This window comes from Kogia breviceps, chromosome 7 (genome assembly GCF_026419965.1).
Source record: "Kogia breviceps isolate mKogBre1 chromosome 7, mKogBre1 haplotype 1, whole genome shotgun sequence".
In the NCBI taxonomy this organism is placed as follows: Eukaryota; Metazoa; Chordata; class Mammalia; order Artiodactyla; family Physeteridae; genus Kogia; species Kogia breviceps.
Window position 1 is genome coordinate 100834935 of NC_081316.1, and position 27027 is coordinate 100861961.

The following is a 27027-nucleotide window of genomic DNA, read 5'->3' on the forward strand; positions in this document are numbered from 1 at the left end:
ATCTTGAGGTTCAACAACCCTTTGTCTTATACACATGGACGTGCTCCCAGTGCCAGTCTCCCTCACTTTCAAAGATCATTCCCTTTGGTATATATTGGAAAAGAGAAGGTTAAGACTTTGTCCCTTCTGTCCAACTGGCAGACCTACTCAGGGTTGTACACGCAGCCCCAGGGCTCCAGCTCTATTTAGGACCACTGTGCACTTCACTCCTGGCCTCCACCTGCACGTCCTGGACGTAACCTCCGTACTATGCAGCTCCCATTCACAGTGCCAGCAGCAGAGCCAGTGATCCACTGGTCAGAACTTAATCATTAGGGACAAACCAAACTGCAAGGGAGGCTGGGAAATAGTCTTCAATGGGGGTGGATGCAGGGACATCTGCCTAGTTAGAATTCAAGGACTCTATCACTAAAAGAAATGTTTCTGCCAGCACACTATTTGGAGAAAAAAATGTTTTGAACAGAAGGAAGGTAATCAGGCTTAGAGAAGGGAAATTTAGAAAGTTACACATTAGTAATCTCATCTCAACATTATCAAGAATAAAAGTTACCCTGTCAGGGTGATGTTTTTCACTGCCAGACAGATAGCCCTCTCTTGTGAAGACGAACATAGCAGGCTATCAAAGCCTAAACTTTCAAACCATATAGCTAATTCCCTTTGTTCTGATTCCATGCTCACTGAGAAGTCTTCTTTCGCCCAGAGGGAGAGTATGTGCTCAACAGGCCAAGGCAAACATCGGTTTACCTGATGATTCTATTTCTCAACAGGTAAATATATTAGTCTCTTAGACTGGGTTTGAGCTTGTCAAACTAAGGGTTGGACCCTGGACCAAGACAATTTTACCAAGAAAAATTCTGCGTTATGAGCCTTCTCAGCAACCAGTGTTCCCCCAGTGACACCTCTCTGCATTACCAAGTGTAATGGTCAGGTATTGCTGCAACAGTACTGAATAACAAAGTGATCTAAAACATTTATTATTGCTCACATATCTGTAGGTCAACAGAGGATTTGGCTGATCTAAGTTTGGCCAGATAGCTCCACTTCAGGCTGCAGGGGCAGGTCTGCTTCTCGCTACATGTCTGTTGACTGACAGAGGCAGCTCTGCCCCACATATCTTCTTCGGGATATACCTGGACCAGTGGGATATCTGAGCTATGTTCCTCTCAGAGAGCGGCAGAGAAGCAAGAGAACAACAAAAACACATGAGGCCATTACCAGCCTAGGCTCAGAAACTTCTGGCTCATTCTGTTGGCCAAACAAGTCACACGGTCAAACACAAGGACAAAGGATGGGGAAATATACTCTGCCCCTTTAGTAAGAAGAACTTCAAAGTCACACAGTAAAGGGTGTGGTTACAGGGTGGGGTGAAGAATTGGGGTCACTGTTGTAATCTGCATTAGGTTAACTGCATACCTTAACCAAGTCTATCTGGACCAAGGGCCAGGGTATCAGAGGGAGAACTCAGGGCACAATTTAATTATTTGGGCCAAGGTAACAGCTTCTCTAAGTTATAGCAGATGTTATAATTTTGGAAATAAATCCTTTGCAATTTACATTAAGTGCTCAGCTATCTGCACACTTACATATCTAGTTGCCTTATCAAACCTTCACAAGTCAAGGTAACTTTTATTGTTGCCAAGAGTTAATTGATTTAGGCAAAGAAACTTGCTGAAATCCACACAGACATTATGTGAAGAAAAGCAGGACTGGAAACAGAATATCTGATGCCAACTCAGGTGCTTCTTCTATTCACCATATCAGCTCTCTCTTTGGTTGTTTTGATAATCAGGAATCTTTAAAAAGAATGTATTTTGGATGTGAAATGTTCTAATTCAGACATAAAGACGGGGCTCTAAATGAACTTGCCATAGACATCAGCCCTCTTCCTGCCAATGCTGCTGCTTTCTTCAGTAGCAGAGCTTCCCAGTATTACCAGCTGATACTGAAACAGATTCCCCCAGCCTGTGATCAGTCAGGCCTGTTTGTCTAAAATTGCAATGGCTCAATCTGAGACCAAAACTCAGAAGTCAGTGGCCCAGATAGGGCTTCTGCCATGCTTCACAAGAGCATGGTACAGGGGAAAAGGCAAATCAGACCCACCTTCCAGCACTTAGTACTTTAGTTTTTGGACAGGAGGCTCACTTTATTATTTGAATGTATTTGAAAACATTTTGTTTACAACAAGAAGTAAATGTAAAACACGACTATTGTGGGAGTTTAGAAAAAGGAGCACACATTGAGGGCTGGGTTGGTGAGGAAAGCTTTTCCAAAGGAAATGAGGTCACTCTTTCCTGGGGGAAAATTGAGGGGGTCATCTCCTTTCTACCACAAGGCTGAACAATCACCTACACCCATGTGCCCTGCAAAAAGTACTATTATTTCCTTGCTGGGCTCAAGAACACCCTTTGGCTTCTGGGAAGTCCACTCTCTTCTCGCCTAGAACTCCCACTTAGCCTCCTCTGGACGCTATCCACGCTGTCCCCAGATTTGCCTGGCCAGTGGTCACCCTGCCTACTTGAGCATCCGTTCTCTTCATCCGCCATTCCTTTCTCAGGTGTAGCCCTGAGTGCCTGGACAGCGGCCTACCGACCCCTGGCAGGTCTCAGAGTTTGCCTCTCCCAACTGCAGAGCCTAGGACGCTGGGAAATTGGCTGTGCCCCTGAGGAGTGGGGGCAAGATGAGGTCCTGTTTTTAGCCACAATTCGGTGTTCATCGGATTTCGGAGAAGCCAGTCTTGGATTTCCACGTCCCCGCGCCCTGGGCAAACGCAGGATTTCCCTGGGAAGCTCGAATTGGGGTGGGGAGCTGGCTCCCCTCTGCTCGCTCCCCTCGAGCGGGCGGGGTGTCTGGCGCCGAGCGCGCTGGAGGAGGCCCTGGCGGGGGCGGGCCAGCCGGAGGGGCTGCCCTCCCCGCAGTGACGTCCCAGAGGGCGGAGGAGCGACGGACTGGCTCCGCGCCCTCCCCGCCTCCTCCGGGCGCCGGGTCCGTCGGTCCTCTGGAGATGCTGCTGCCGCCCGCCGTTGAAGTTGCGGAGCACGCCGCTGCGGGTCTTCCCGCTCCACCGCCGTAGCGCCCCGGCGTCCGAAGGCGCACCCGAGCCGGGCCATGCAGCCGGGAGCGGCGCTGCAGGCCGTGCTGCTGGCCGTGCTGCTGGCGGGGCTCCGGGACGCGACGGGTCGCCTGCTAAGCGGTGAGTGCGCGCGCGCTGGGGCGGGGGCTGCTTCCTGGGCGCTGGGCTGCGGCACCCACTGCACCCCACCTACGGCTGACCGTCCTCAGGGCCACGGTGCCTCTTCTCTGGCCCTCCGTGGAGTGGGTGGAGGGGTGGCGCCCCCGCCCCACCAGTGGACTTAGCCCTGCGGCGCCCCCTACTTCTAGAGGAGCAATCGCCCGGCTGCTGAGCCTAGCGCCTGTTCCCTGCATGTCCTGGACCGCTCGAGGTCCGTTCCCCGCCCAGGGCTGCCAGAATACCGAGAGACGTAAGCTAGATGGGGCAGCAAACTGCCCCAGTAGGCGGCCCCTCGGTCCGCTCCACTGAGAGCGGCGCAGTAGTCCCCGGCACCCCCACGCAGGGCTTGTCCTGCCCACCCAGGAGGTCTCCTGTCCCGGGAGACGGTGCGTACAGTAGGGATTCTGGATCGGCTGTGCTGTAGGAACCCCAGCCCGTTACTCCTGGTCTCTTCTTGGGGGAGAGGATGGCAGGATCCAGCGCCTGGAATAAGAGCGCTTAGAGATCGGGAAAGAAGCCTAGTTCGCGCGGGGCAAGCCCCGCCTGACTCAGGGGAATGACTCTCTCTGCTTCCTTCCTCCTGTCGTCTCACTGCAGCCTCGGACTTGGACCTCAGAGGAGGTACAGTGCTCTGGCTCCTTGCCTCTTCCATTTGTTCTGCATGTCGAGGCGGGGGCGGTGCGGGGAGTGGGGGGCGGCGGCGGAGATGTCCGTTCCCCTTTCTCAGGTTTCCTTCGCAGGCAACAGATTGGCCAAGAGGGATGGAGGAGAATGAAAACCTCCGCTCCGTTATCGGTGCTTCCGAAGCTGATTGAAGGAATCTAAAGTTGGGTTCAGGATGGGGTGGGGTACAGGGTGGCAAAATGGGAGGGTAACCGAATTCAGCTGTTTGGGTGACGGCTGCACGGGCTCTGTCCTCGGTGGCCGCCCTTCCCCTTCCTGCAAATGAGAGGAAACACTTCCTGAAGGCAGGGGGACCAGATGCACCTGGGCCTTCTTCCAGCTCTGGCTCCCCTCTGGCACTCACTGGCTGACTTGGGATGTGTGGCCAGGCTGGGCCATACAGGAAACTCGTTTAAGGTGTATGTTTTCCCTTGATAATACAACGATGGAAAAGTGGGGACTGCCAGTAAATTCAACTCCACCTTGGGGGTGCCTGGGGCTCATTTGTTTTGCCTCTGCTGCCTCATTTGGAGCCGCCTGTAAGGACTCATAAAGCTGAACTGGCCCAGTCTTCTCCCCAGGGAGCATCCTAGCCACAGCCTCTCTGGCCAGTGGTCCCTAGTTTCTCTGGAACACCTCCTTAGCGAGAATGTCCCATTTTTTGAGGCCTCCTAATTTGCTGATGGAGCTTCTCTATTCAGCAATAGGAGAAAAGTGACAGAGAAAGAGAGAAGACGCAAAACTTTTACAACTTGTTTATTGAAAATTTCTTTACAAAAGCGATGAAAGAAGAAACTGAAAATAAGAATTCACAGGAGCTTTCCAGATTATCTGTATGTGTTCTGTTCCCATTTAAGCACTGAAAATGCAGTTAACTGCCTGTGGCCTTTTGCTCTGTATTCTGGAGAATTGGGGGAATAACTAATGCTATCTGGCTCTGTGCACAGTTGCAAAACAAATTAGGAAAATGAGAACATTCTATGAGAGCTGGGACGAGCTTCCCAAACCAAAATCCTTTATTCCTCGCTCTTTGGCAGTAATTCACACCCACAGCCCACAAACTGGCTCTGCATTGCAAGGGATTCCCCTTGTTGAAATCTGGTTTTCACTGTACATCTGGATCCAGAAACACGCTGTGTGTTCCTGTGGGTTAGGAAGCGGCAAGTGTTTCTGTATTCCCGGCACCTCGCACAGTGCCAGGCTTGAGCATACATGTGATACATACTGACTTAACGGAGGAGCGATGAGGCTAATGTTTTTGGTGCAGCATGGCTTTAAGCACCCAGACACAAGCCAGGGTGGTGGGTACCGCTGAATGATTTTTTTATCCGTCCTCAGTAGAATCCCATCCATTTGTCCTTGATCGTCTTCAGCCCTTCAGGTGTCAGTCAGATGAGACATATTACAGGGGCTCCCAGTGCAACCTGAGCCTGTGGTGGCGTGGGGAGCAGAGTTCAGTGGTTATGGCTGTGACTTTGTAATTAGATCTGGGTTCTGACTCAAGTCATGCTACTGATAGCTTATATGGCCTTAGCCAGACTAATTTCTCTGAGCCTCAGTTTTCTCATCTGTAAAATGGGGCATAAACAATATCTACAACAGTGGATTACTATGAGTGTTCAATGAGATAAGGTATGTATATAAATGCAAAAGCCCTTAGCATAGTACATTACACCTAGTAAGAGTTCACTGAACCTTAGCTGTTGACTTTAGGCAAGACCAGTAGCAGAAAACCCCATAGATCTGATGCTTTTATCTTCTGCTTGTATCATAGACTGGGTGAATATTCAGTCCTGCTGTTGATACATACACAGAGGGTTCCAGGGTAGAGGAGCCCACGCCTGACTTCGGAATGCCTCTCTTACCTGAAGGAACCCCCCAAACAGAGATAACTCACTTTAAGCCACACTGTCTCCTGCGACTCCCTAATGGCATGAAAGTGTTATTTGTTTGCCTTTAAGTGAAACCATAAATCTTCATCTACCTCTTCTTTTAAAGATTAATTTTAAACGTCTGCTTTTCAATAATCTGTAATGGAACAAACAAAACATGGAGTCTAAATCACTGTGACTCCACACTGGAAGGGGTATTAATTTGCTCTGAGAGCTTAATGACACTAAAACAAACCACTGATGAGTAATCAGAATTCCTGCTGAGGGACAGCTTCATTCAGATGCCTCCAAGCATCCCTGCTCTGGTATATGTTGGGGGCACTAAAATAGGCGGGCTTCTTTTTTTTCTCTAGGTCAACCAGTCTGCCGGGGAGGAACACAGAAGCCTTGTTATGAAGTCATTTACTTCCATGATGCTTCTCGAAGACTAAACTTTGAGGAAGCCAGAGCAGCCTGCAGGAGAGATGGGGGCCAGCTAGTCAGCATCGAGTCTGAAGATGAACAGAGACTGATAGAAAAGTTCATTGAAAACCTCCTGGCTTCTGATGGTGATTTCTGGATTGGGCTTAGGAGGCGTGAAGAAAAACAAAGCAATGGCACAGCCTGCCAGGACCTTTATGCCTGGATCGATGGCAGCACAGCAACATTTAGGTAAGTGTGTGGAACTCACAGCAGCTAACTCACTTGATGTAGCTCCAAAAAGAGGCAGCCTGGATCCACGGTGCCAGTCAGTGTGGAAGAGAAGACCCAGCCAGGCAGAGCCTTGAGGGGCTCTGCAGTACTGGCAGAGCCACTGACCAAAGCAGTGGGGCGAAGGTGGTAAATCAGCCTTAACCTAGGCCCAGAGAGCTCTGTCCAGGAGGGTGGCCCAGAAGCACATCTTCAGTGGCACACAGTGCTTGAAGTCAGTTGTTAAGGCTACCTGGCCTTTTGGACTAGAACCCCAGTGAGAGATTTTTTTAAAATTTTTATTGGAGTATAGTTGATTTACGATGTTGTGTTAGTTTCAGATGTACAGCAAAGTGAATCAGTTATACATACACATGTATCCACTCTTTTTAAGATTCTTTACCCATATAGGCCATTACAAAGTATTGAGTAGAGTTCCCTGTGCTATACAGTAGGTCTTTATCAGTTATTTATTTTATATATACTGTGTGTATATGTCAATCTCAACCTCCCAGTTTATCCCTCCCCCCGCCCCCGTATACCCTGGTAGCCATACGTTTGTTTTCTACATCTGTGACTCTATTTCTGTTTTGTAAATAAGTTCATTTGTGCCCTTTTTTTAGATTCCACGTATAAGCGATATCATATGATATTTGTCTTTCTCTGTCTGACTTACTTCACTCAGTATGACAATCTCTAGGTCCATCCATGTTGCTTCAAGTGGCATTATTTTGTTCTTTTTTATGGCTGAGTAATATTCCATTGTATATATGTACCACATCTTTTATCCCTTCCTCTGTTGATGGACATTTAGGTTGCTGCCATGTCTTGGCTATTGTAAATTGTACTGCAGTGAACATTGGGGTGCATGTGTCTTTTTGAATTATGGTTTTCTCTGGTTATATGCCCAGGAGTAGGATTGCTGACCCAGTGAGAGATTGAAGGCCTGTGGGGCTGAAGGGCTCCAGACTGCAGGAAATTATGATGACAGGCAAGAAATTAGAGCCAAGTTCTAATTCTCTGGATTGACCAAGAGGGGACTTAAGGAAGCCTGCAGTTTGTAGGGCCCTTCTAAATGCACAGCACTGGACTCACTTCACACACCTGCCCCCCAGCACCATGGCATTGCCATCGTCCCTCCCTAAGAAAAGCAGTGATGTGGAAGAACGTCAAAAAATATCAAAATTAAAAGGCAGGCATAAGACTGGAAAAATGTTGTAAGAAATTTAACAGGTATGATCTTTTCACAATAAAGAGTTTCTATAAGTCAAAAAGCACTAAAAGTTTATATAAGTCAGTAAAACCCCAGAAGATAAAAGGGCAAAAAACCTGAGCAAACAGTTCACAAAATAGAAAATCTAACTGGTAAACAGTCATATGGGGAAAACTAATTTAAACTCATTTTCAATCAAGAGAATGAAGATTAGAATATATCTTTATTACCTATTCCATTCAAGACAGCATGAAGTTCACCCATTATGCTGTTCAGATCCACATCTTCATCTAAGTTCCGGGAGTCATTCCTTCAAGATTCTCGTGGGCCTCCCTCCTGGGAGAAACTTTAGAAAGGAAGCTTAGGAGGAACTACACTCCCCACCACTGCAGCTGGTCCCAGCGCCACAACTGATATTTGTTGAACCCCCTCCTCCTCTGTGCAGTCTAGATTCCCCTCACCCTCTGTTCGGGGAGCCTCAATGGCTCTCTTACCTTGTAGCAGGACCCAGACCCACATCCCTGAAGAGTGTGAGACCTAGTCAACTTGCACTGCTTACGCTGGAGTGATTTCACTTTTCTATTTACCATCAAAATTGGGCACATGAGTACCAACAGGTACCCAAGTAGATAACCTGGCTGTCAAACACATCTCTCCCTGCCTGTAACAGCCGAGATACCTTCGCCTCATGATTAGGGTCCTGCAAAGAGAATGACTCCTCTTCTTGCCTGCTGGTTCCTGGACACAAGAATCCCCAGATGTCCAACTGGCAGCCATTTGTTCATAGTTCAGTAACACTCTTGCTGTATCTTCTGGTGGAAGGATTCCCCCAGAAGATACTAGGACCTCTAAACCCACAGAGCTCAGCATTACAGAGACAGGAAACACAAATTCCCCAAGTAAGTACTACCGGTGAAGGTAAGCAGGGATACTCCTCCTTTCATAAGCTTTATGAAATGTATTTCTTAAAGAATAAGAGCTGAAAGTCAAAATTACTTCTTTATCCATGGGCTGCAGAACGGATGTTGTGGTACCAGGCATGAAAACGACACTAATCTCCTTGTACGTCTCCATCAGAGCTCTTGGGTGACCAGGTGCATTGTCAAGGAGCAGTAATATTTGGAAAGGAATCTTTTCTTCTGACAGTAAGTCTCAACAGTGGGCTTAAAATGTTCAGTAAATCATATTGTAAACAGTTGTGCAGCCATCCAGGCGTTGTTGTTACCTTTACAGAGCAAACGCAGAGTAGATTTAGCATAATTCTTAAGGGTCCTAGGATTTTTGGAATGATCAATGAGAACTGGCTTCAACTTAAAGTCACCAGCTGCATTCGTTTCTAACCCAAGAGTCATCCTGCTCTTTGAAGCTTTGAAGCCAAGCATTGATTTCTCCTCTCTAGCTACAAAAGTCCTAGATGGTATCTTCCATTATAAGGCTGTTTCGTCTACACTGAAAATCTGCTGTTTAGTTTAGCCACCTTCATGAATTATCTTAGCTAGGTCTTCTGGATAACTTGCTTCAGCTTCCACATCAGCATTTACGGCTTCACCTTGCATTTTTCTGTTATAGAGAGGCCTTTTTTCCTTAACCTCATGAACCAACCTCTGTTAGCTTCAAACTTTTCTTCTACATCCCTTGGCTCCCAGACTCCAGAATACTCTTGGATGACACAGGATGATACAAAGGTCAATGATTCAAAATGTGCACTGCATCTTGGAGGATGATGCCTCATCCTCACAAAGTATTGCCTCTAAGCTAGTGCTTCAGCTGTGTTTTCAACAAGTTCATCCATCACTCTGTCAAACTGGCAGCTTCAGGATGGGTGAATATGTGATGTGACTAGTAAATCCCCTGCCTACTCCCACATCTCCTTTGCTATAAACTAGGTTTTTTGGTCTGATGAGATCTTATTCGGAATTCTGTGCTGGTAGATCAAAGACTGTGTAAGCATTTGGATAGTGGCGCTAAGGCCTTGAGGCTAGAAAGGCAAACCCATACCCAGATTGTATGTCTATTCCTATCAACATGAATCATTTCCCCTATCAGGATGGAAGGAGTCCAATGTAGTCAACTTGCTACCAAATTCTAGGCTGGTCTCTGTTCCCAGCAGACTGGATGTTGGGCAGTAGCTAGATTAGCCTTGGTGAGTGGGAACGGCTACTGTTGAGCCCATGCATGGCCTCCATCCCTGCCACCATGGCTACCCTAGTATGTATCTATTATACCAGCACTGGGGCAGCTGATAACAGGCTGGCTGACATCAACTGGCTAAGTCATTTTGTCTCCCTAGTTGTTTAGTGCCTCTTCCATGCTAGAGGCTTTTTGGTAGGATTTAACATATGATAGATTTTCTTACTTTACACCTACTCCCATAAGTCTATTCACATCACTCTATCCAAGAGCTCCTTGTCCTCAGTCTTCCACTCTTTATCCTTTTAGACTCCTAATCAACTGGCTAAGCCCTTTGCCTTTACCCCTGAGTTTTTATATAGTCTAATCTCTAATAACTTCTCTTTCTATACTAAGTGGTTAACTAGGTATATCAGCTAAGCTCTGGCCATTGGGAGGATGTTTCCTTACCACTTGATCTTTCAGAGCTCTGAGTGGGACTGTAGTACATCTGCTGCCTATTTGGAGTTGTACCCCCATGCTTGGCTGACCTATCCATGAACCAAGCTTAGGCTGCCTTTATCAGCTAGTCGTAAGGGATTCCTTTATGCAGCTATAGGTGTAAGCCGAGGGACAGGCTCTGGTACAACAGTGGTAGGTGTCATGGCAGTCTGCTCTACCTGTTCATACAGTGCCATCTGGTCCTAACTATACCTCTTCCATCTTGTAATGAGTTGATTCCAGGCCTGCCTAATCTTTTGACTAGGTATGTCTGACAGTGTCTCTCTTACATTGAGCAAGTTGGATTGCATGTTCTCTTGGTGCTCCTTGCCAGGTAGCAAGCCAGGAGTTGCTTTGCAAAAGGTGATTTTTTTCTCTTCTATAGATGATATGGCCTTGCTGTAGAATCTTAATGGTTTGCATTGTGATTCTCTCATTGGAGCTTGTACAGATTCTATATGGCATTATTTTTCTCACCACTGATACCTCTAATAATAGGGTCTGATGGATCATATGGCCCAAGTGGGAAGTCTGCTTCCATCACAGTCTAGAACTGCTTCAGAGTCTTTTTCTGCTCTGGACCCCACTCAGAGACACCTGTCTTTCATGTCAACTGGTATATAGGCCAGAGCAGTATTCCCAGGTGTGAAATATGCCACCTCTAGAACCCAAAGAGACCTACCCCATGCTATGCTTCCTTCTTAAAATTATTTCAAGATGCTTCAAATTATTGTGAGATGAAATAATTTGACCTTTAATTTGAAAGGGGTGTTCTGGCATTCTCTAGATCACTAGACACCTACACAGTTTCATGAAGTAGCAGGCCCCTGAATCTTCATAGCATTTACCTCCAACCCTTGGAGCACTTGAGTCTTACTAAGGCCTCCAGTCCTTGCTCATCTGGTTCAATTAGCGTGATGTCAGCAATATGGTGGGCCAGTGTGATTTTTTGCAAGATATCCAGCCAGTCTCTTTTCACATCATATTATGACAGAGGGTAGGAAAATTAGTATAGTCCTGAGGAAAGACCATAAATGTATACTGATGTCCATTCCAAATAAATGCAGACTGTTTTCTGATTCTCTTTCTGATACAGGTGAAAAAGAATGTACTCACCAAATCTGTGTATTAGGTACCCAAGGACATGTTAAGCAGCTCTAGCAAAGATACCACAAATGGCAATTTGTGCAGTGGTGCAATTGAGACTTCTAGTTGGTTGAATTTGTGCTACTCCAGTGTCATCCTGCAGGATCTGCCTGGTTTTTGCAGGATCCAGACTAGTGAATTATATAGAGATATGACAGGGAATACCATCCTTGCATTCTGTAGGTCTTTAGGAGTGACACTACTTTCTGTCATCTTCGTCTGGATAAGATATTGTTTTCTATTTACTCTCTTGGAGAGAATAGGGAAGAATGCAGTTTCAGAGGCTTCCACTTGACCTTCTCCACTATTATAGCTCTTTCCCCGTAAGTTTTCAATTCATATATTTTAGGACTGGGGAATGACCACTGGATGGGTCCACTGTGAGCTGGTCCTGATCTCAGAGAGAAAGCAGTGAGTGGTCCTGAAGAGAGATCTTAGTTGTCTGCCCAGGGATGGAACCTGGGTAGCCTGGATGAAAACCAGGAATCCTAGCTGCTAGTCAACCAGGGGCTAGAGGCTAGAAGCAAAGTTCCCCTAGCTCTTACCCCCACTGGAAAATGCATTTCTCAAGGAGGCAAAAACCATAAAAGCAGGTACAAAGTTTATTATTAGAGACACAGCATAACATGTGGCAGAGCACACAGAGAAGCAGTTTGTTTATTTAAGACAGAAGCAAGGCAGAAATACACACCCGGAGAGAAGGGGTTTGGGCATCCTCTCTAATGAGGAGGAGCACGGTAAAGAGGTGATTTAAATCACTAATATAGGATAGTCCTTCTGGGTCTTTGTTTACCTTTGGCCAATTCTCTTCTTCTTTCACACCTGACCAGTCCTAAGACCCTCCCTAATATGCATGCGCAACTTTTTGCTAAGATGGATTCCACCACAGAGGCCTGTGGGGATATGTCCACACTTATTATGGGGTGGCACCCCTCCCTTTTTGACCCTCAAGGAGCCTTTCTGTGTATGTGCAGACAAAGAAGTCTTCCTTGACCTCAGGAGTGATCATCTTATCTCTTTATTCCTGCAGAGCTCAGCTTCTGCCACTAGATTTGTCCTTGGAGTGTCTGGGTGAGAACAAAGCTTCAATTTTATTCCACTTGACAAACACCAGCTGTCCGGCCCAGGGACCCATCTATCTCCTACTTCAGTCCTGGGCCAGAACGCCATTTAATACTTGGCCTCAATATGCTCCCACTCAAAAGGGTAGTTTTAATGACACTTCAAGTCTTTGGGTATCAGTGTTAACTTGCACTCTGTGCCCAGCAGTCTTTGTAATATTTGGGTATTCCTCTTTCCCCAGTGTATGGTTACTTGAGTAAATGGCCATAGGTCCCTTTGGGAGAAGAGGGGAAATTACCATGTGCACCTACTGTGGTGTTGCAGGGTCCTTCCTCCTTCTAGCAGTGAGTTCCAAGCCTGAAAGCTGGCTCAAGTCCAGAAACTAGATGCCAGGTGTAATATTCCAACCATTCCATCATCTGTGAAATAAAATAACATAAAGCCATAGGGCCAGTGGGGAGGAGAACAGACAAGCAGGAGGTCTACCAACAGGGTTGGAAAATTGCCTGGAGGTGACTAATGAGGTGCAGAGCCCAGCCCCAGTCAGGATCTCCAGCTCTCCAGACAGTGTCCAAGCAGCCTCGCAAGCTCAGCTATCATCCAGGCAAATACAACCCAGTGGATTCAGCAGAGGATTTTCCTTTCAGTGAACCACAGCACAAGACTCAAGCAGAGCCATACGAGGGTGCTACACAGAGATCTGTCTCTTAGCTGTCTCCCAAGGGGGGGCTCTGACAAGAGCTAGGCAGAGCAGCAGGGCTCATCTAAATAGCCTGAGCATCAGGGCAGATCTGGGCCCCGGAAGGAAACTGCTTAGGTGAGTAACCAGGCGAACTACAAAGCCCAGCCCTGATTCAGCACATGGGGTGGGTGCTCGCAGCATTTAAACTATCTATGGAATCTAAGGCTTTAATCTGGCACCCACATATCCAACTGGGTGGCAGCATCATTTAATTTCAAGTACCATTGGGGCTGCTAGTGCACCCCGTCCAGGAGCTAGGGAGACAAAGACAAGAAATCAGGCAGCAGAGGCTGACAGAAGGGCTCATCAGCCTAATGAAGTAGAAACAACTTAAAACCTGAAGAAGACTACTTGGGCCTCCTGCTTTTGCCCCCACCCCATCTCTTGCTTTGAAACCTCTACATGTTGTAAAGTCTTGCTCAGATGCTTGAATTTTCTATCCACTCCTCAGAGCTAGGAAGGCAGCTATGGCTGTTGAAAAGCATGGGGAGATGGAAGCAGGGTAAGCTCTGGCTGAGATAAGCCATGCCTCTCTCAATGCATCTGATTTCTAAAAAAAAAGAGAAACAAAACCCAGTTAGCCAAAAGCAAAAAAGAAATAAGATCATCCAGACTTGCCCTGCTGGCTGCTTTTTCTCATAATTCCTTTGCAGACATTATATGGTAATATATTCCTCCCTGCAAAGGCAAATGTCAGATGATTGATTGTGATGTCCGTATTAGAAAGCGTGGCTCTACTTACTGGAAGCACTTCAGCTCCTCCCTGTCTCTTAAGTTCCTGGCTCAGTGGAACTTGATAGGAAAACAAAGGCTTTGAAGTCTTGTGGTATCCTTCTCCAGTTGCCTCCACTGTTGACCCCTTTCCTACAGGAACTGGTATGTGGATGAGCCTTCGTGCGGCAGCGAGGTCTGCGTGGTCATGTACCATCAGCCATCAGCACCCGCCGGAATCGGGGGCCCCTACATGTTCCAGTGGAACGACGACCGATGCACCATGAAGAACAATTTCATCTGCAAATATTCCGCTGGTAATGAATCCTCTCCCAAGTTACACGGCTGAATTCTCAACCTCCTCTCTCATTTCATAAGCAGCTGCTGGTTCCAAGAATTTGTCACGTGGTCTCTGAGAAAGCTTGTTGCAAATGCCAGCAGTGTTAAACATTGGGAGTTCTTGTGAAGGGAGATGTAATGACACTTCCTCACTGGGGAGTAATTCTAGCACAGGAGAGGGGTATTAGATGCTAAGAGAAGGGATAAAGCAATGAAAGGGTCTAATTTATGTATGATAAGGCAAGAATTATGAGAACTTCAAGAAACAAAACGCCCTCCAAGTGAGCAATTATAGTTCTTATTCTTTCCGGATATGAGGTTGTATGCTGTAGGAGCTTGGAATACAGTAAGTCCCTACATAAGAACCTTCAAGTTGCGAACTTTCAAAGATGCAAACCTACGTTTGCATGTCCAGTCCCGTAAGTTAGTTCACGTGTCTGGTGTACATTGTCACATGCGTGCATCCTTTACAAGTGGTTGTGCTTTTGTGTACTTTACTGTACAGTACTGTGTATAGAGTATAGTAGTACAGTATCTTTATTTCAAGCCCAGGATGTCCTGAAGCAAGTGTAAAAGCGGTGGTGATGTAGCTGGTACTGTACTGTACTGTAAGATTTAAAATGTTTTCTTTATGTTTTCTGTTTGTTTTTTATGTATTATTTGTCTGAAAAGTATTATAAGCCTATTACAGTACAGTACTATGTAGCCGATTGTGTTCGTTGGGTACCTAGGCTAACGTCATTGGACTTACAAACGGAACTCGTTCGTATGTAGTGGACTTACTGTAAAGAAGAAATATGAAAGGAAGCTGGTCATTGTTCCTGCAAGTCTTCTACCAGCCACGTGACATTATTTTCTGGGGCTTTAAGGAAACAGAATATTGACCAGAGGAGGCAGATGATAAAATACACCAATTTTACTGACACTGGGCAGATAGAAGTCACTTTGATGAGCAGGCTTAAACTCCTTAGGGCACCCTCTAAATACATGCCTTGCAAATTTAATTGGCGTTTGCTTCTAAATCTGTGAAGGGTTTTGAACTGGCTACAAGCCTGTAGTCTCACTGTGCTGAGGTTTCCCAAACTCCTCCATTATGTTGGACTTCGATCTAAACGTGAAGTGATTTCTGATCTGTTATGGAAGTTTCTCACCTCCCTGAAGCCAACTGCTTGACCCAGATTCTGCATCCTTTCCTGACAGAAGTAGAATGACTTGTTACTTACATCTATTGAGGGATTAAACAATCCTGTCACTTTTAAATTGTCTGAATTTGACTGTGCTTTTGCTGCTAAAGTTGTTTTTCCTCTCTCTTCACCCCTTCGGATGAATTCTCTCCAAAGACCTGGACTTCCCCACCATACAGAGTTGTCTCAGGCAGTGAGGTTGCAAGGACTGAGGCTGGCTTAGCAGGGCACATTTTAGAGCAATTAAAACAAGGCACTTGTTACAAACTGGCTGCCCATGACTTTTGTTCCTCATATCCTATTATCTCCATGATTTAAAATGTTGTACTTCTTAAATACTTTTTGAAATGTGAGATTTTGACATTTGTTTTCATAGACTTTTATTTTTGGACTTTGAACCTAGTTAGGTTTTTTTTTTAAATCATAATCTTTATTAATTTTGCTACTGCCTGATTTAGACTGAGTCCTGGCAGGAAAAAGATGGCACACTCAAAGTGTTTAATGAGGAGAGTATAATAAAATGATATTTGCCAAGGTGTGGGCACAGAGCATGAGATGGTGAAGTACCCAGGAATTAGCTACAATGGGAAGTTGTTACTACCCCTAGGTTTCAAGGAGCAAGGGGAGGGACTCCAGAGAAAGCTTGGAGTCATGGAAGAGGAGCCACCCAACAGGAGCTGTAACCAGAGAACGCAGCTACTGTCAAACCACAGTGATGTGGGAAGGGGGCCTGGAGAATAACTACCAGGGCCCCTCTCTTCTCCTACCCTCTAATCTCCTGCTTCTGCCTCCTACTGGTTAAGTCCAATCAAGAACCAAAGGACAGGACTTCCCTGGTGGCACAGTGGTTAAGAATCCACCTGCCAATGCAGGGGACATGGGTTTGAGAAGGTCCGGGAAGGTCTTTCCTGGTCCGGGAAGATCCCACATGCTGTGGAGCAACTAAGCCAGCACGCCGCAACTACTGAGCCGGCGTGCTGCAACTACTGAGCCTGCATACCTAGAGCCCATACTCCGCAACAAGAGAAGCCACCACAGCGAGAAGCCCACGCATCGCAGTGAAGAATAGCCCCCGCTCTCCCACTCTCTGCAACTAGAGAAAGCCTGCACGCAGCAAAGACCCAACGCAGAGCCAAAGGACAAGGGAGCCGCAAGACACAGTCCATAGAGTTCAGCCTCCCAGGACACAGAGAAGGACCAAGAATAGATCCAGCAGAGAGAAGTGGGCACACGGAGAAAGACTAACACATTGCCTTTACGTGGCTCCCCTCCTCAGGATAAGTTCACACACCTCAGCACGCCGTAAAAAATTGGCTTGATCAGACCCTTGCCTGTCTCCAGCCCCAGTTCTTACCACTCTTATTCCTCCCCCATCCCATTCCCCTCTGCCCTCTGTGAAGTTCCCCAAGAGCTCTTAACTGCTGTTTCCAGTGCTTGGAACACCCTTCCCTCTTTCCCAGTCAGCTCATTCTCAGGCTTCAGGTTCAGGTTAAACATCACCTTGTCTCATCACAACCAAGTGCAGTAGGTGATCCTTGATGATAATGATGATGACAATGATGATTTTTTATAAGGGGCGTTATTAGGACAATCTGCAGACTTTGAATAAGATCTGTAGATTGGTTAATACTATATATATCAATGTTGGTTTCTTGGTTTTGATAATTGTACTATGGTTATGTTAGAGTATTGCCCCCCTCCCATCTTAAATACACACTGAAGTATTTAGGGAGTAAAGGGTAACTATGGCTGCAACTTATTCTCAGGAAAAAAGTTATGGATGTGTCTGTATGTGAATATATATATGTGCATGTGTGTGTGTGTGTGTATAGATTTAGATACAGACTTGTAGATATAAATATATAGGATATATATAAAGAGAGAGACAGAGAGAATAATTATATAAATGAAACGTGATAAAATGGTAACATTTTGGTGAAGGATACATGGGAATTCTTTGTACTAGTCTAGCAAATTTCCATAATTCTGAAATTATTTCCAAATAAGAAGTTTTTAAAAATCACTTCCTCTGGGAAGCATCCAGGGCCCCTCAAAACTAGGTTAAGTGTTCCTCTTATGAGAGTCATAACACCTCACACACACAGTACTTTAACTGCCTGTTTACAAGTTTGTCCCCTTCACTATGTGGTTGACATGAGGTCTGGAAATATACATGTTTGACCAGTTAATCCCTGCACTTGATGGGCTAGGGGAAGGTCACCAGTATGGTTGCAGCAGGATGGCACAACATCCCATTATACCAGAGGGCAAGGGACAGGTTGAAAGATAGCATCTAAAACTAGATTTGACAACATGACCACATAGAGTAGGTGGCATGCTAGCCAGATCTGATCACTTGATTCCTCCTGGGGTGTTCTAAAGGCATAGATGCATTCAGTGAAAATCAGAGACAAATCATCTGAGGCTATGTGTCACAGACCATTGCAGCAATTGATGGAAGTGCTGCATTAATTTGCCATGTTCACTGCAGTTTTGCCCAGTGGATTGAACTATGGAGGGACAAGAAAATGACTACATTGTGTAATGTCTTTGAATATATGATGTATTGCAATATATCACAAAATTAATGTGTTAATATTCTCCTGTACTTCCATATTTTATTGCCATCCTGTAGAATATAAGTTCCTTAGAGGACTGGGACTACTTTTCACTTGCTATTGTATCTCTAATACCTAGCACAGAGTTTGTCTCCTTGTGATTTTAATTTTTCATTTGAATTTTTTAAATCAGAAATCCCACTTCAGCTACTTATTAGCTGTGAGATTTGAGCAAGGTGTTTCTTTTTTTTTTGTGGTACGCGGACCTCTCACTGTCGTGGCCCCTCCTGCTGCGGAGCACAGGCTCCGGACGCGCAGGCTCAGCGGCCATGGCTCACGGGCCCAGCCGCTCCGCGGCATGTGGGGTCTTCCCGGACCGGGGCACGAACCCGTGTGCCCTGCATCGGCAGGCGGACTCTCAACCACAGCGCCACCAGGGAAGCCAGAGCAAGGTGTTTAATCTCCCTGTACCTGAGTCTCCTTGTGTGCAAATTCAGAACAGTACTTACCTCATAAGGCTATTATCAGGATAAATTGTGTTTGTTTTTAATAAAGCGTTTAGAGCATGATGCTGTTTCTATCATATAGCAGACATTTTTAATAAATAAATGGATTTGCATCATCTCTACACACACACACACACACACACACACACACACACACACACACGATTAAACGTTTCTTTTCTGAATAAAACCTCAGAATAGCTTTGACATCCTGGCCTTAGGACTGTAAATTCTAAAATTTTGACCTTATGGACCCTGACGCTATGATCCCAGAGCATCTGATCAGTGTAGAGTCACCGCCAGTACAAAAGGCTGACACACTTTCAGCCAAAAGTAAAAACATTGATGTAGGTTGTCTGTGCAGCCCGACTATCCTGAGGCTCTTAGAAATATTTTAAATGACTCGTGTTCTAGATCACCAGGCTCTACCTTGGGGCTGGCCGTGGTCTACTTAGTCCCGGGCCACTTCCACTGCTTGGAGATCAGTGTTTGTTGCTCTAAAATATCCCCAATAGGAATTGATCAGATGTCTTGGATTGCTTTACAACAGTGCAGGCCTGGGTGTAGCCGGGGAGGAGTGGGGATTATTGTTGAAACCAGATTAGCCATATGTTCCTAAGAGTTAAAGCTGCGGGATAGTACATAGGGGTTCAGTATACCGATCTTTCCACTTTTGCGTATATTTGGAAATTCTCATATTTAAAACTCTTAGTTTTAAAACTGAAAAGTTTACTTTTTAAAAAAGAAAGAAAGTGCCCAAGTAAAGCTGGGGAAAGGCTAGTCTTTGTGCAGAAGAGATTCTTTGGATTTACTAACCTGGTTTCTAGTGTCTGATAATACTAAATGATATTTGTTGGACAACTAAATAAACAAATAAATGGATGCCATGCTCTGGCCAACTTCATTCAGATGGCATGGAAATTTACTTATTACTCTCATTCTTGTTTCTTTCTGCTATAGAGAAACCAACAGCTCCTTCTACAAGGCCTGGAGGTAAGACTGTCAATTGAGATTTGAGTTAAATTGGGCTGTTTCACAGGTTTAGAAGCTTTTCATAGGTTTAGAACCACATGTTCTTTAAACCAGATTATTCAGCAGAAAGACCACTGGTGTTAACCCTGACCCTTTGGACAGGTATATGCCACACCGGACATGACCAGTAGTTCATTAATCTTGCTAGCATTGTCTTTCTCTCAAATACATGAAAAGTAATAGCTGCAAATTCAGTTTGGCACGTTACTTGTCATTACTGACAATATGAAAGGAATAATCCAATCTAAAGATCCAAGAAGCAAGTCAAACTGATAATTTATGGTCCTAGAAGTGAGTCGTTGGCCCTTCCCCTTGGCACTTCAGTACTTTATGGGCCTTGATGTCAGCTGCCTGCTGGCTGTGTCCGTACATGATTCTTGGCAGCACGTCTCACCAGAAAGATAAAGACAAGTAAACCTCTAGGTCAGCAAATTCAATTCTTTACTTCCCTGGGTTTATAAACGGCACTGGTCACAATGCTGGTGCTTTTTGGCATCCCACCCTGAAGCTGGTAGGACCTCAGAGAATATCTGGATTTTGATGCCTTTCTCCAGGTTCTTAAGTCCATGTGTCTCTCTCCAGGTATAGGAACAGAGACAGCAATAACCATACTTCCAGAAGACACAGAGAAAGAAGATGCCACAGAAACACTGAAAGAAAGCAAAGGTATGTACAGAAGTCTCCCAGAGAAAAATAGATAATAGGACACTCTTGATCATGAATTCCCCATGATTACATACCCTACTTTGTTCTTTCCCACAGCAACTTAAAAATGGAACCAGACAGAGCACTTATGACTTTGTAAAAGCTGCATTATATGTTAGATTTTGTCAGTGAAATACACAAATGGAGCTATCCTAAGACAATTGGGGCGATTAGACAAGACAGGAGGTAAAAAAAAATCTGCATGAAGACAGAGGCTTGAGAACCTCCCAGAAGTTGTTTGGAGGGAGGGGAACTAGAGAATGGGTATAGAGAAATAAGAGCAGAAAGACCCAGAGGCCATGATTAATATTTCTTTACGAGACAAATAAAGGAAACGGACGTAAAAGATAAAAGAAAATGAGTGATAAATTGGAGTGCTAATGGACTTTCAACCTCAACTCTCACCTTGAGTTTCAAGAGGGAGATCAGGGCTGGTTACTAGAATTATCATGGTGATCATTTCATAATGTATGCAAATGTCAAATCAATATAGAATACATCTGAAACATAATATTATATGTCAACTATATTTCAATTAAGACAAAAAGAGAAAGATCTGAGTTTTTGTCGCTGGGCAATTTTTTTAAAAACACTTAATTTTTCAGTTTAGTTATTTGCATAATAGAAGTAATAACATTTTTCTCACCTACCTGAGAGCATTTCTGTGTCCATAAAATGAAACAGGATATTGCAGTACTGCAATTCAGTTGTGACACTAGCCACCCCATGTTAGCATAGACCCTACAGGTTAAGGGCTCAGTCCCCAGCCAGACTGCCCTCACTTCAGATATCAGCCACAAGTTCAGGAGTCCCCAGGCCACCCACACTTCTAATCAACTGACTACAATTCCAGGGAGTGCCCATGACCCCATCATGTTCAATAATTCACTAGAACAACTTACAGAACTCAGAAAAACACCATGCCTATGACTATGTTTTATTATAAAGGATACAAATCAGGAGCAGCCAAGTGAAACACATACAGGAAGGTCTGGGAGGGTCTCGAATGGGGACTCTCTGTGTCCTCTCCCCGTGGAATCAGGATGCCTAATCACCTTCCTGGCAAATCAACGTGTTCACCAGCCGGAAGGCTCCACTGCGCTTTGGTGTGCAGAGATTTTCTTAAGGTCTCATTACGTAGCACAGTTGATTTGATAATTGGCCGTGTAATTGAACTCACCCCCTAGGCCCCACCAGCCCCCATCCTGAGACATCTCTGTCAGTATAAACTCTGATCGGGTCTGAAGGGCTCATGAATAAGGAAGTTACTCCTATTTCTGAGAAATTCCAAAGATTTAGAGCCTCCTGCCCAGGTACCAGGGACAAAGCCCAGTCAAATTCTTTATTATACAACAGATGTAATGTGTGAAAATGCTTTTTAAAAAATCCAAAGTGCTGTGCAGTGGTGGGTGGCATTTTTCTTGCTCATTGTTACTGCGGTGGTATTTAAAGTAGGTTTTGTTTTGAGGTTGTTTTTGGTGGTTGTCAGGTTTGTAGCCTCACAGAAAAACAAAGCCACAGCCTCTGGATGGTTGGGAATCTTAACCACTAGGAGTAGGAAAGGGATCAGTCTCCAGTCATTGATTCCTCCCAAAGCCCCTTGAGGGAAAATTCTCTGGTTCTAAGACTTAAGTCTTAGGAAAGGTAAGGATGGTAGATCTCTAAGTGCCCTCCACAGTCACTGCTCATGGGCCCAACCGGATCCAGTTAGCAGTCAGAAACGTCGGTAAGGCTCTACAGTCTGATTCATGTGTTACAGGTGACCTTCTCATTCCTGGCAATAACACTGAGACTTCTGGCTTGTTTCGTTTTTCCTCCCTCTGCCTGATCCCACCTTGGAAACTACTGTTTCTGTCCTTAGAGTCAAAGACATCAGCACCCCCAAGCAGCCTCATCTTTGTTAACAAAGAGGAAGAATGAGAAAAGAGATCATCTCTTTTGTCTAAAAAAATTTTTTTAATTAACAAAACTGCCCATCTTATATTTTGCAAGAGACCCAAAAATGTAAACTTCTTTTCTCTCTATTCAGATAATAGGACAGGTAGAAAAGCCTCATTTATTGAAACTGGAAGACTTTGCTGTCTGAGTAACTATATCTATTTCCTTCCAGAATGCGCTCCTTGGAATGCTGTGTGTTGATTATGCTTTGTTAAGCCTGTTTTGAAGCACACAGAAACACCACTAATGCTGATAATGTGTGCTTTTCTTTTCAGAAGCTGCCTTGAATCTTGCCTACATCCTAATCCCCAGCACCCCCCTTCTCCTCTTCCTTGTGGTCACCACAGGTGTATGTTGGGTTTGGCTCTGTAGAAGGAGGCAAGTAAAACCTTCATCATGTAAACCTTTGTGTTTTCTGAACTCTTCAAGATTTGGACTTCATTTAAAAAAAAAAAAAAAAAAAAAGCCATGGCAGCTCCAAGAGAATCACCTCTACAGATTTGAGAGTAAATTTTCTGATGGGCTCAGGGCACTCAGAAGTACTGAGCATTGTGCTTAGCTGTGATTAAGAGAGTGATCTTACATTCTTCAATGTGTGTGTGTGTGGAAGATTTTGAACGACTTGAGGGGGGAGACTCTGTTATTCATCTGTGCCTCCTCACATCACTCAGCAAAGTGCCCTCATGTATGTATGCCCTCACTCTAGGAATGCTTGTTGGGTGAGTGAAGGAATGAATAGTGAGCCCTTTGAAAATTCCAAAGCCTGGCAAACCACTGAAACTAAACCACTTAATTCAAAATGAAATAGCCAAATCCTTTTAATTGACTTTTAATTGAATTCACAAGTGTAGGTAGATTGCTGCAAAATAGCTGCACTAAGTAGCCTAAAGCACCTGTTAGTGGATCATGTGCCACCATTTTTGGGGTAACCAGAGGTCTTCTCAGCTACCTTTTTGTTCCCCATCAGCATGGTCTACATAGAAGAAGGAGAGCAAAGGTACAGTTTAAGACTTGACTCCCTTTGATGACCAGTTTCAGATAAACTAGTAAGATTCCAATGTAGACCCTGCTTCATTTAATAATAACTTCCTTATAGGATTATTAGAAGAATTAAAGCAGTTAATATATGTAGAATGAGTATATAGTAAGCACTCACAAATGTTATCTCTTCCTATGATCATTTTCATTAGTTAACTCCTTTTAACCTAAAAATAGAATTCAGTTCAAAAATTTGCAAATACATTTTCTAACTGCTTACCCTGTGGTTGGGTCTTGATTTCCCTCCCTTACGTATCTATTTAGCACCTCACCACAATGTGGGATTGTGGCTTTGAAGCTGGAGTCTGTCTCGGGGTTTTAACCATTTTTGTGCCACAGACCCCTGTAGCGGTCTGTTGAAGCCTACGGATCCCTTCCCAGAACAATATTTTTAAATGCATAAAATAAACTACACTGGATTACAAGGGAAGGAATAATGCTGTTATACAGTTTAGCAAAATATTTCCAAAAATTAATGTGAAACAGTAATACACGTGCTCCTTTATTAATGCTTCTTTATTTAGTGGTGAGTATAAGTATCATAATACTGAAGTAGAGATGAGCATAAAATATTTTAAGACATGTCAAGTAATAACTGTGATGTGATATGAAAATACCTATGATTTCTGTTGGTGAGGTGAGCAAGTCAAGATATTACTAGTGGGAATTCCCTGGCGGTCCAGTGGTTAGGACTCCGTACTTTCACTGCCGAGGGCCGGGTTCGATCCCTGGTGGGGGGAACTAAGATCCCACAAGCCAAGTGGTGCAGCCGAAAAGAAAAAAACAGAAACAAAAACAAAAAAAGCTATTACTACTCAGGTTAACTGCTCACATTCAAAACTGAAGGACAAGCTCAATTTCACTTAGAGATGGATTTTTTTTTAATGTGGTATTTTCCCGCATGCAATTCCATCCATGGACCCTCTGGAGGGTCTGGGGATCCCAGAATCATCACCTCCGTTCTGTGCTCTGGCAGCAGTGAGTGATAGATATATAACAACACTTTCCTCTTTTATTCCCACCCCACCTGAAACCTTGACCTGTAGGTTGAGGCAGGTGAGAAGTGCAGCATAGTGACTGCCCAGAACGACCCCCTCCTGCCTGCACAGGGACACAGGGATGTTCTCAGTCCCCTTGTCCGCTGAGCCCTGGTTCTCTTTACTCCTAGGAAACGGGGGCAGCCAGGCCCCAGCACGAAGGAGCAGTGCCCCACCTGGCCCGCCCCTCAGCCGGGGAACAGCCCGGACCTGGAGGTTTACAATGTCATACGAAAGCAGAGCGAAGCTGATCTAGCCGAGACCCGGCCGGACCTGAAGAACATCTCATTCCGAGCGCGCTCGGGAGAGGCCACTCCCACCACCGTGTCTTGTGACTATGACAACGTGGCCATGAACCCATCCGAAAGCGGGTTCGTGACGCTGGTGAGCGTGGAGAGTGGCTTCGTGACCAACGACGTTTATGAGCTCTCCCCAGACAGAGTGGGAAGGAGCAAGGAGGCCGAGTGGGTGGAAAATGAAATATACGGTTATTAGGATGCACAAACGAACCCTGAACTGACAAGAATGAGAAAGAAGAGAGAAGCAAAAGTCTATTTTCTATAAGGAAAACACACAGAAAGTCTGTGAATGTGCTCAGATCAGGTCCTGGGGGTGAACATGAGAGCCCCTGTTGGACCCGCAGTTCAGGCTATATCCCTTATCCCAGTCCCTCACCTGGCTGGAACTTCTGAGAAAGCACCTTGTCCAGTGTCTGGCACATAACAGAAAATAAACAATTGATTGTTACAAATGACTTTCAACGGACAGTGCATTTACTGGCGGGGGCGGGGGGAGGGAGCTGCTGTGGAGCCTGGGAAACCAGCCTCTAGGTTCTTTCTCTTGCTCTGTATAGCAGCAAACATCATCACAAAGAGACAGAAAGTACAGAATCTTTTCAAAGCCCGCCTATGCCAGCCTCGAGCTGGGCCGCGCAACAGCAATTCTTATATCTATTTTTTTCAAAGAATCAAATCCAATAAAAAGCAGGAAACAGAATGTTAGTCAGTCTGTGTCTACAGCCCTTCCTCTGCATGTGGCCTCTGGGGACCTTTTTTTCTTTTTCCTGACATCCAGACTTGGAAATATCTAACTTGGAAACGCTTTAGAAACTGAAAATGAAGTTTGAATCTAGGCTTCTCGGCTTATTTGTGTTCCCAGCCCTGTTACTGCACGTTGTTCTGTTTGTGTGTTTGTTTTACTGCAGCATCAACGTAGCATTAGTAATAATGCTAATTATTTTACCTTTTTGTTTTCGGGATCTGACTATTTCAAAAACTTATGGACTCAAATGCAGAGAAAAGTCACCTAACATCAGTCATTTACCAGACGAAGTTCTGAAGGTCATTATTTAAATCACCAACAACATCCCTCTATCAGCTTAATAATCTTATTATTCTAACCATTCCTCATATGTCTTGTTTTTGAATAGTTTGTAACTTTGCCTGACACATGGAGGCCCAATCTAGACAGAGTAAGCTCGTCTGGGTCGGAGCAGTATCAAATGTAGTGGATTCTAATCAGTGCCAATTACCTGCCTTACCGAGGCAGGGAGCATTGTGGATAACAAAAACATCATTTATGCCTGCTTCAGGGAAGTGTGTTCTGTGGCGTTAACAATATTTCAAGCAAAAAGAATGACCATATAGTCTGAAGGACTGATTCGTTGTCCAAAACACTGAAGTTCCCATTTTGCGTCAGACTTCCTGGCTCTGTGATCTGTGCCTTTACCCACCCCTGTTCCCCTACACTCTGGCCGCTGCTAGGCTGCAAGCTCCATGAAGGTAGGGATCCAATCTGCCCTGCCAGCTGTGTACCTTCTGCACCCAAGACAGTGCCTTGCGTAGAGTAAACCATCAATACTCCTTGGATGGATGAACAGTTCCTCTTTCAGAGTGATGTAAAATCACCTGCATGTTTCAGCTTAAAAGTTTGTAGGACCCGATTTTCACACTCCACCTGGATAGGGGGAGGATATTGAGTTATTTTAGTTTGAAAAGCACTCCTACTGCCTGGGAAGAAGGAAGCATTAGTAACAAGTAAACAGAAGCTAGTTAACAACTTAATTATGTCACTAAAACTTAAAATGAGGACCCATTCTTAAGGCTATAATCAGAGCTAACCCTCTGCATCTTCCTTTTCTCATTAGTGTCTTGTCTCCGCTGGGACCCACAGATCTCTTGTTCTGTGTTTGCACACAGCCAGTCTTACCCTGTATTTAAGTTATTCAGTTTCTTTTTTCCTGCTCAGATTTCTTAGCTTGAATTTAGCCAACTCCATTTCTATCTCTGATAATTACACTTCACCAGTTTAACAAGCAGTTGTTAAATGTGAAGTATTATGTTCAAACTGAACATTGAGTTTACTTGTCCTGGTATCGTTTGAAAATTTAGTTAACCTCATTCATCATTTAAAACCATAGTTTCCAGCTTTTTTTTTTTTTTTCACTGTGACACACAATAGATGAAATGAATGTATCAGATAATTCCTTGGATCTATCCATTTAAAAATAATTTCTTAAACACCTACTATGTGCCTGCCACACACTGTGCCAGATGTGATACACAGCTGGATGCCAGGCTAAAGCTTAGACAAGTGGGATTGTAGGTTATGTACATTTCCCAACATGGTAGTTATAAAGCTCTCTTTTTTTCTCCTGTTATACATTCATTCATTCAAAAAGTTTTCACGTACATACTTTGTGTCAGGAAATACGCTAAGTGCTAGGCATATAATGGTAAATAAGACAGACACAG

The 27027-nt window shown here is 44.8% G+C and overlaps 1 protein-coding gene across 2 annotated transcripts; it reads left to right on the plus strand.

Moving 5' to 3' along the window:
• Positions 1-2915: 2915 nt before the first annotated feature.
• Positions 2916-25029, plus strand: LAYN (layilin). Of its 2 annotated transcripts, XM_067038912.1 has the most exons (8): positions 2925-3190; positions 3827-3850; positions 6138-6435; positions 14097-14254; positions 19485-19517; positions 20139-20222; positions 22475-22577; positions 24406-25029. In XM_067038912.1, the coding sequence occupies exons 1-8, from the start codon at positions 3106-3108 to the stop codon at positions 24767-24769; spliced, it is 1149 nt and encodes a 382-aa protein (XP_066895013.1). In that variant the 5' UTR covers positions 2925-3105; the 3' UTR covers positions 24770-25029. The 2 variants fall into 2 exon arrangements, with proteins under 2 accessions (XP_058925488.1, XP_066895013.1); XM_059069505.2 differs by lacking the exon at positions 3827-3850 and having other exon boundaries at positions 2916-3190.
• Positions 25030-27027: the final 1998 nt, after the last annotated feature.

Coding starts and splice junctions, on each gene's coding strand:
- LAYN (XM_067038912.1), top strand. CDS start 3,106: ATGCAGCCGGGAGCGGCGCTGCAGGCCGTGCTGCTGGCCGTGCTGCTG. Junction 3,191..3,826: donor GACGGGTCGCCTGCTAAGCG/GTGAGTGCGCGC, acceptor GTCTCACTGCAG/CCTCGGACTTGGACCTCAGA. Junction 22,578..24,405: donor GTTTGGCTCTGTAGAAGGAG/GCAAGTAAAACC, acceptor CTTTACTCCTAG/GAAACGGGGGCAGCCAGGCC.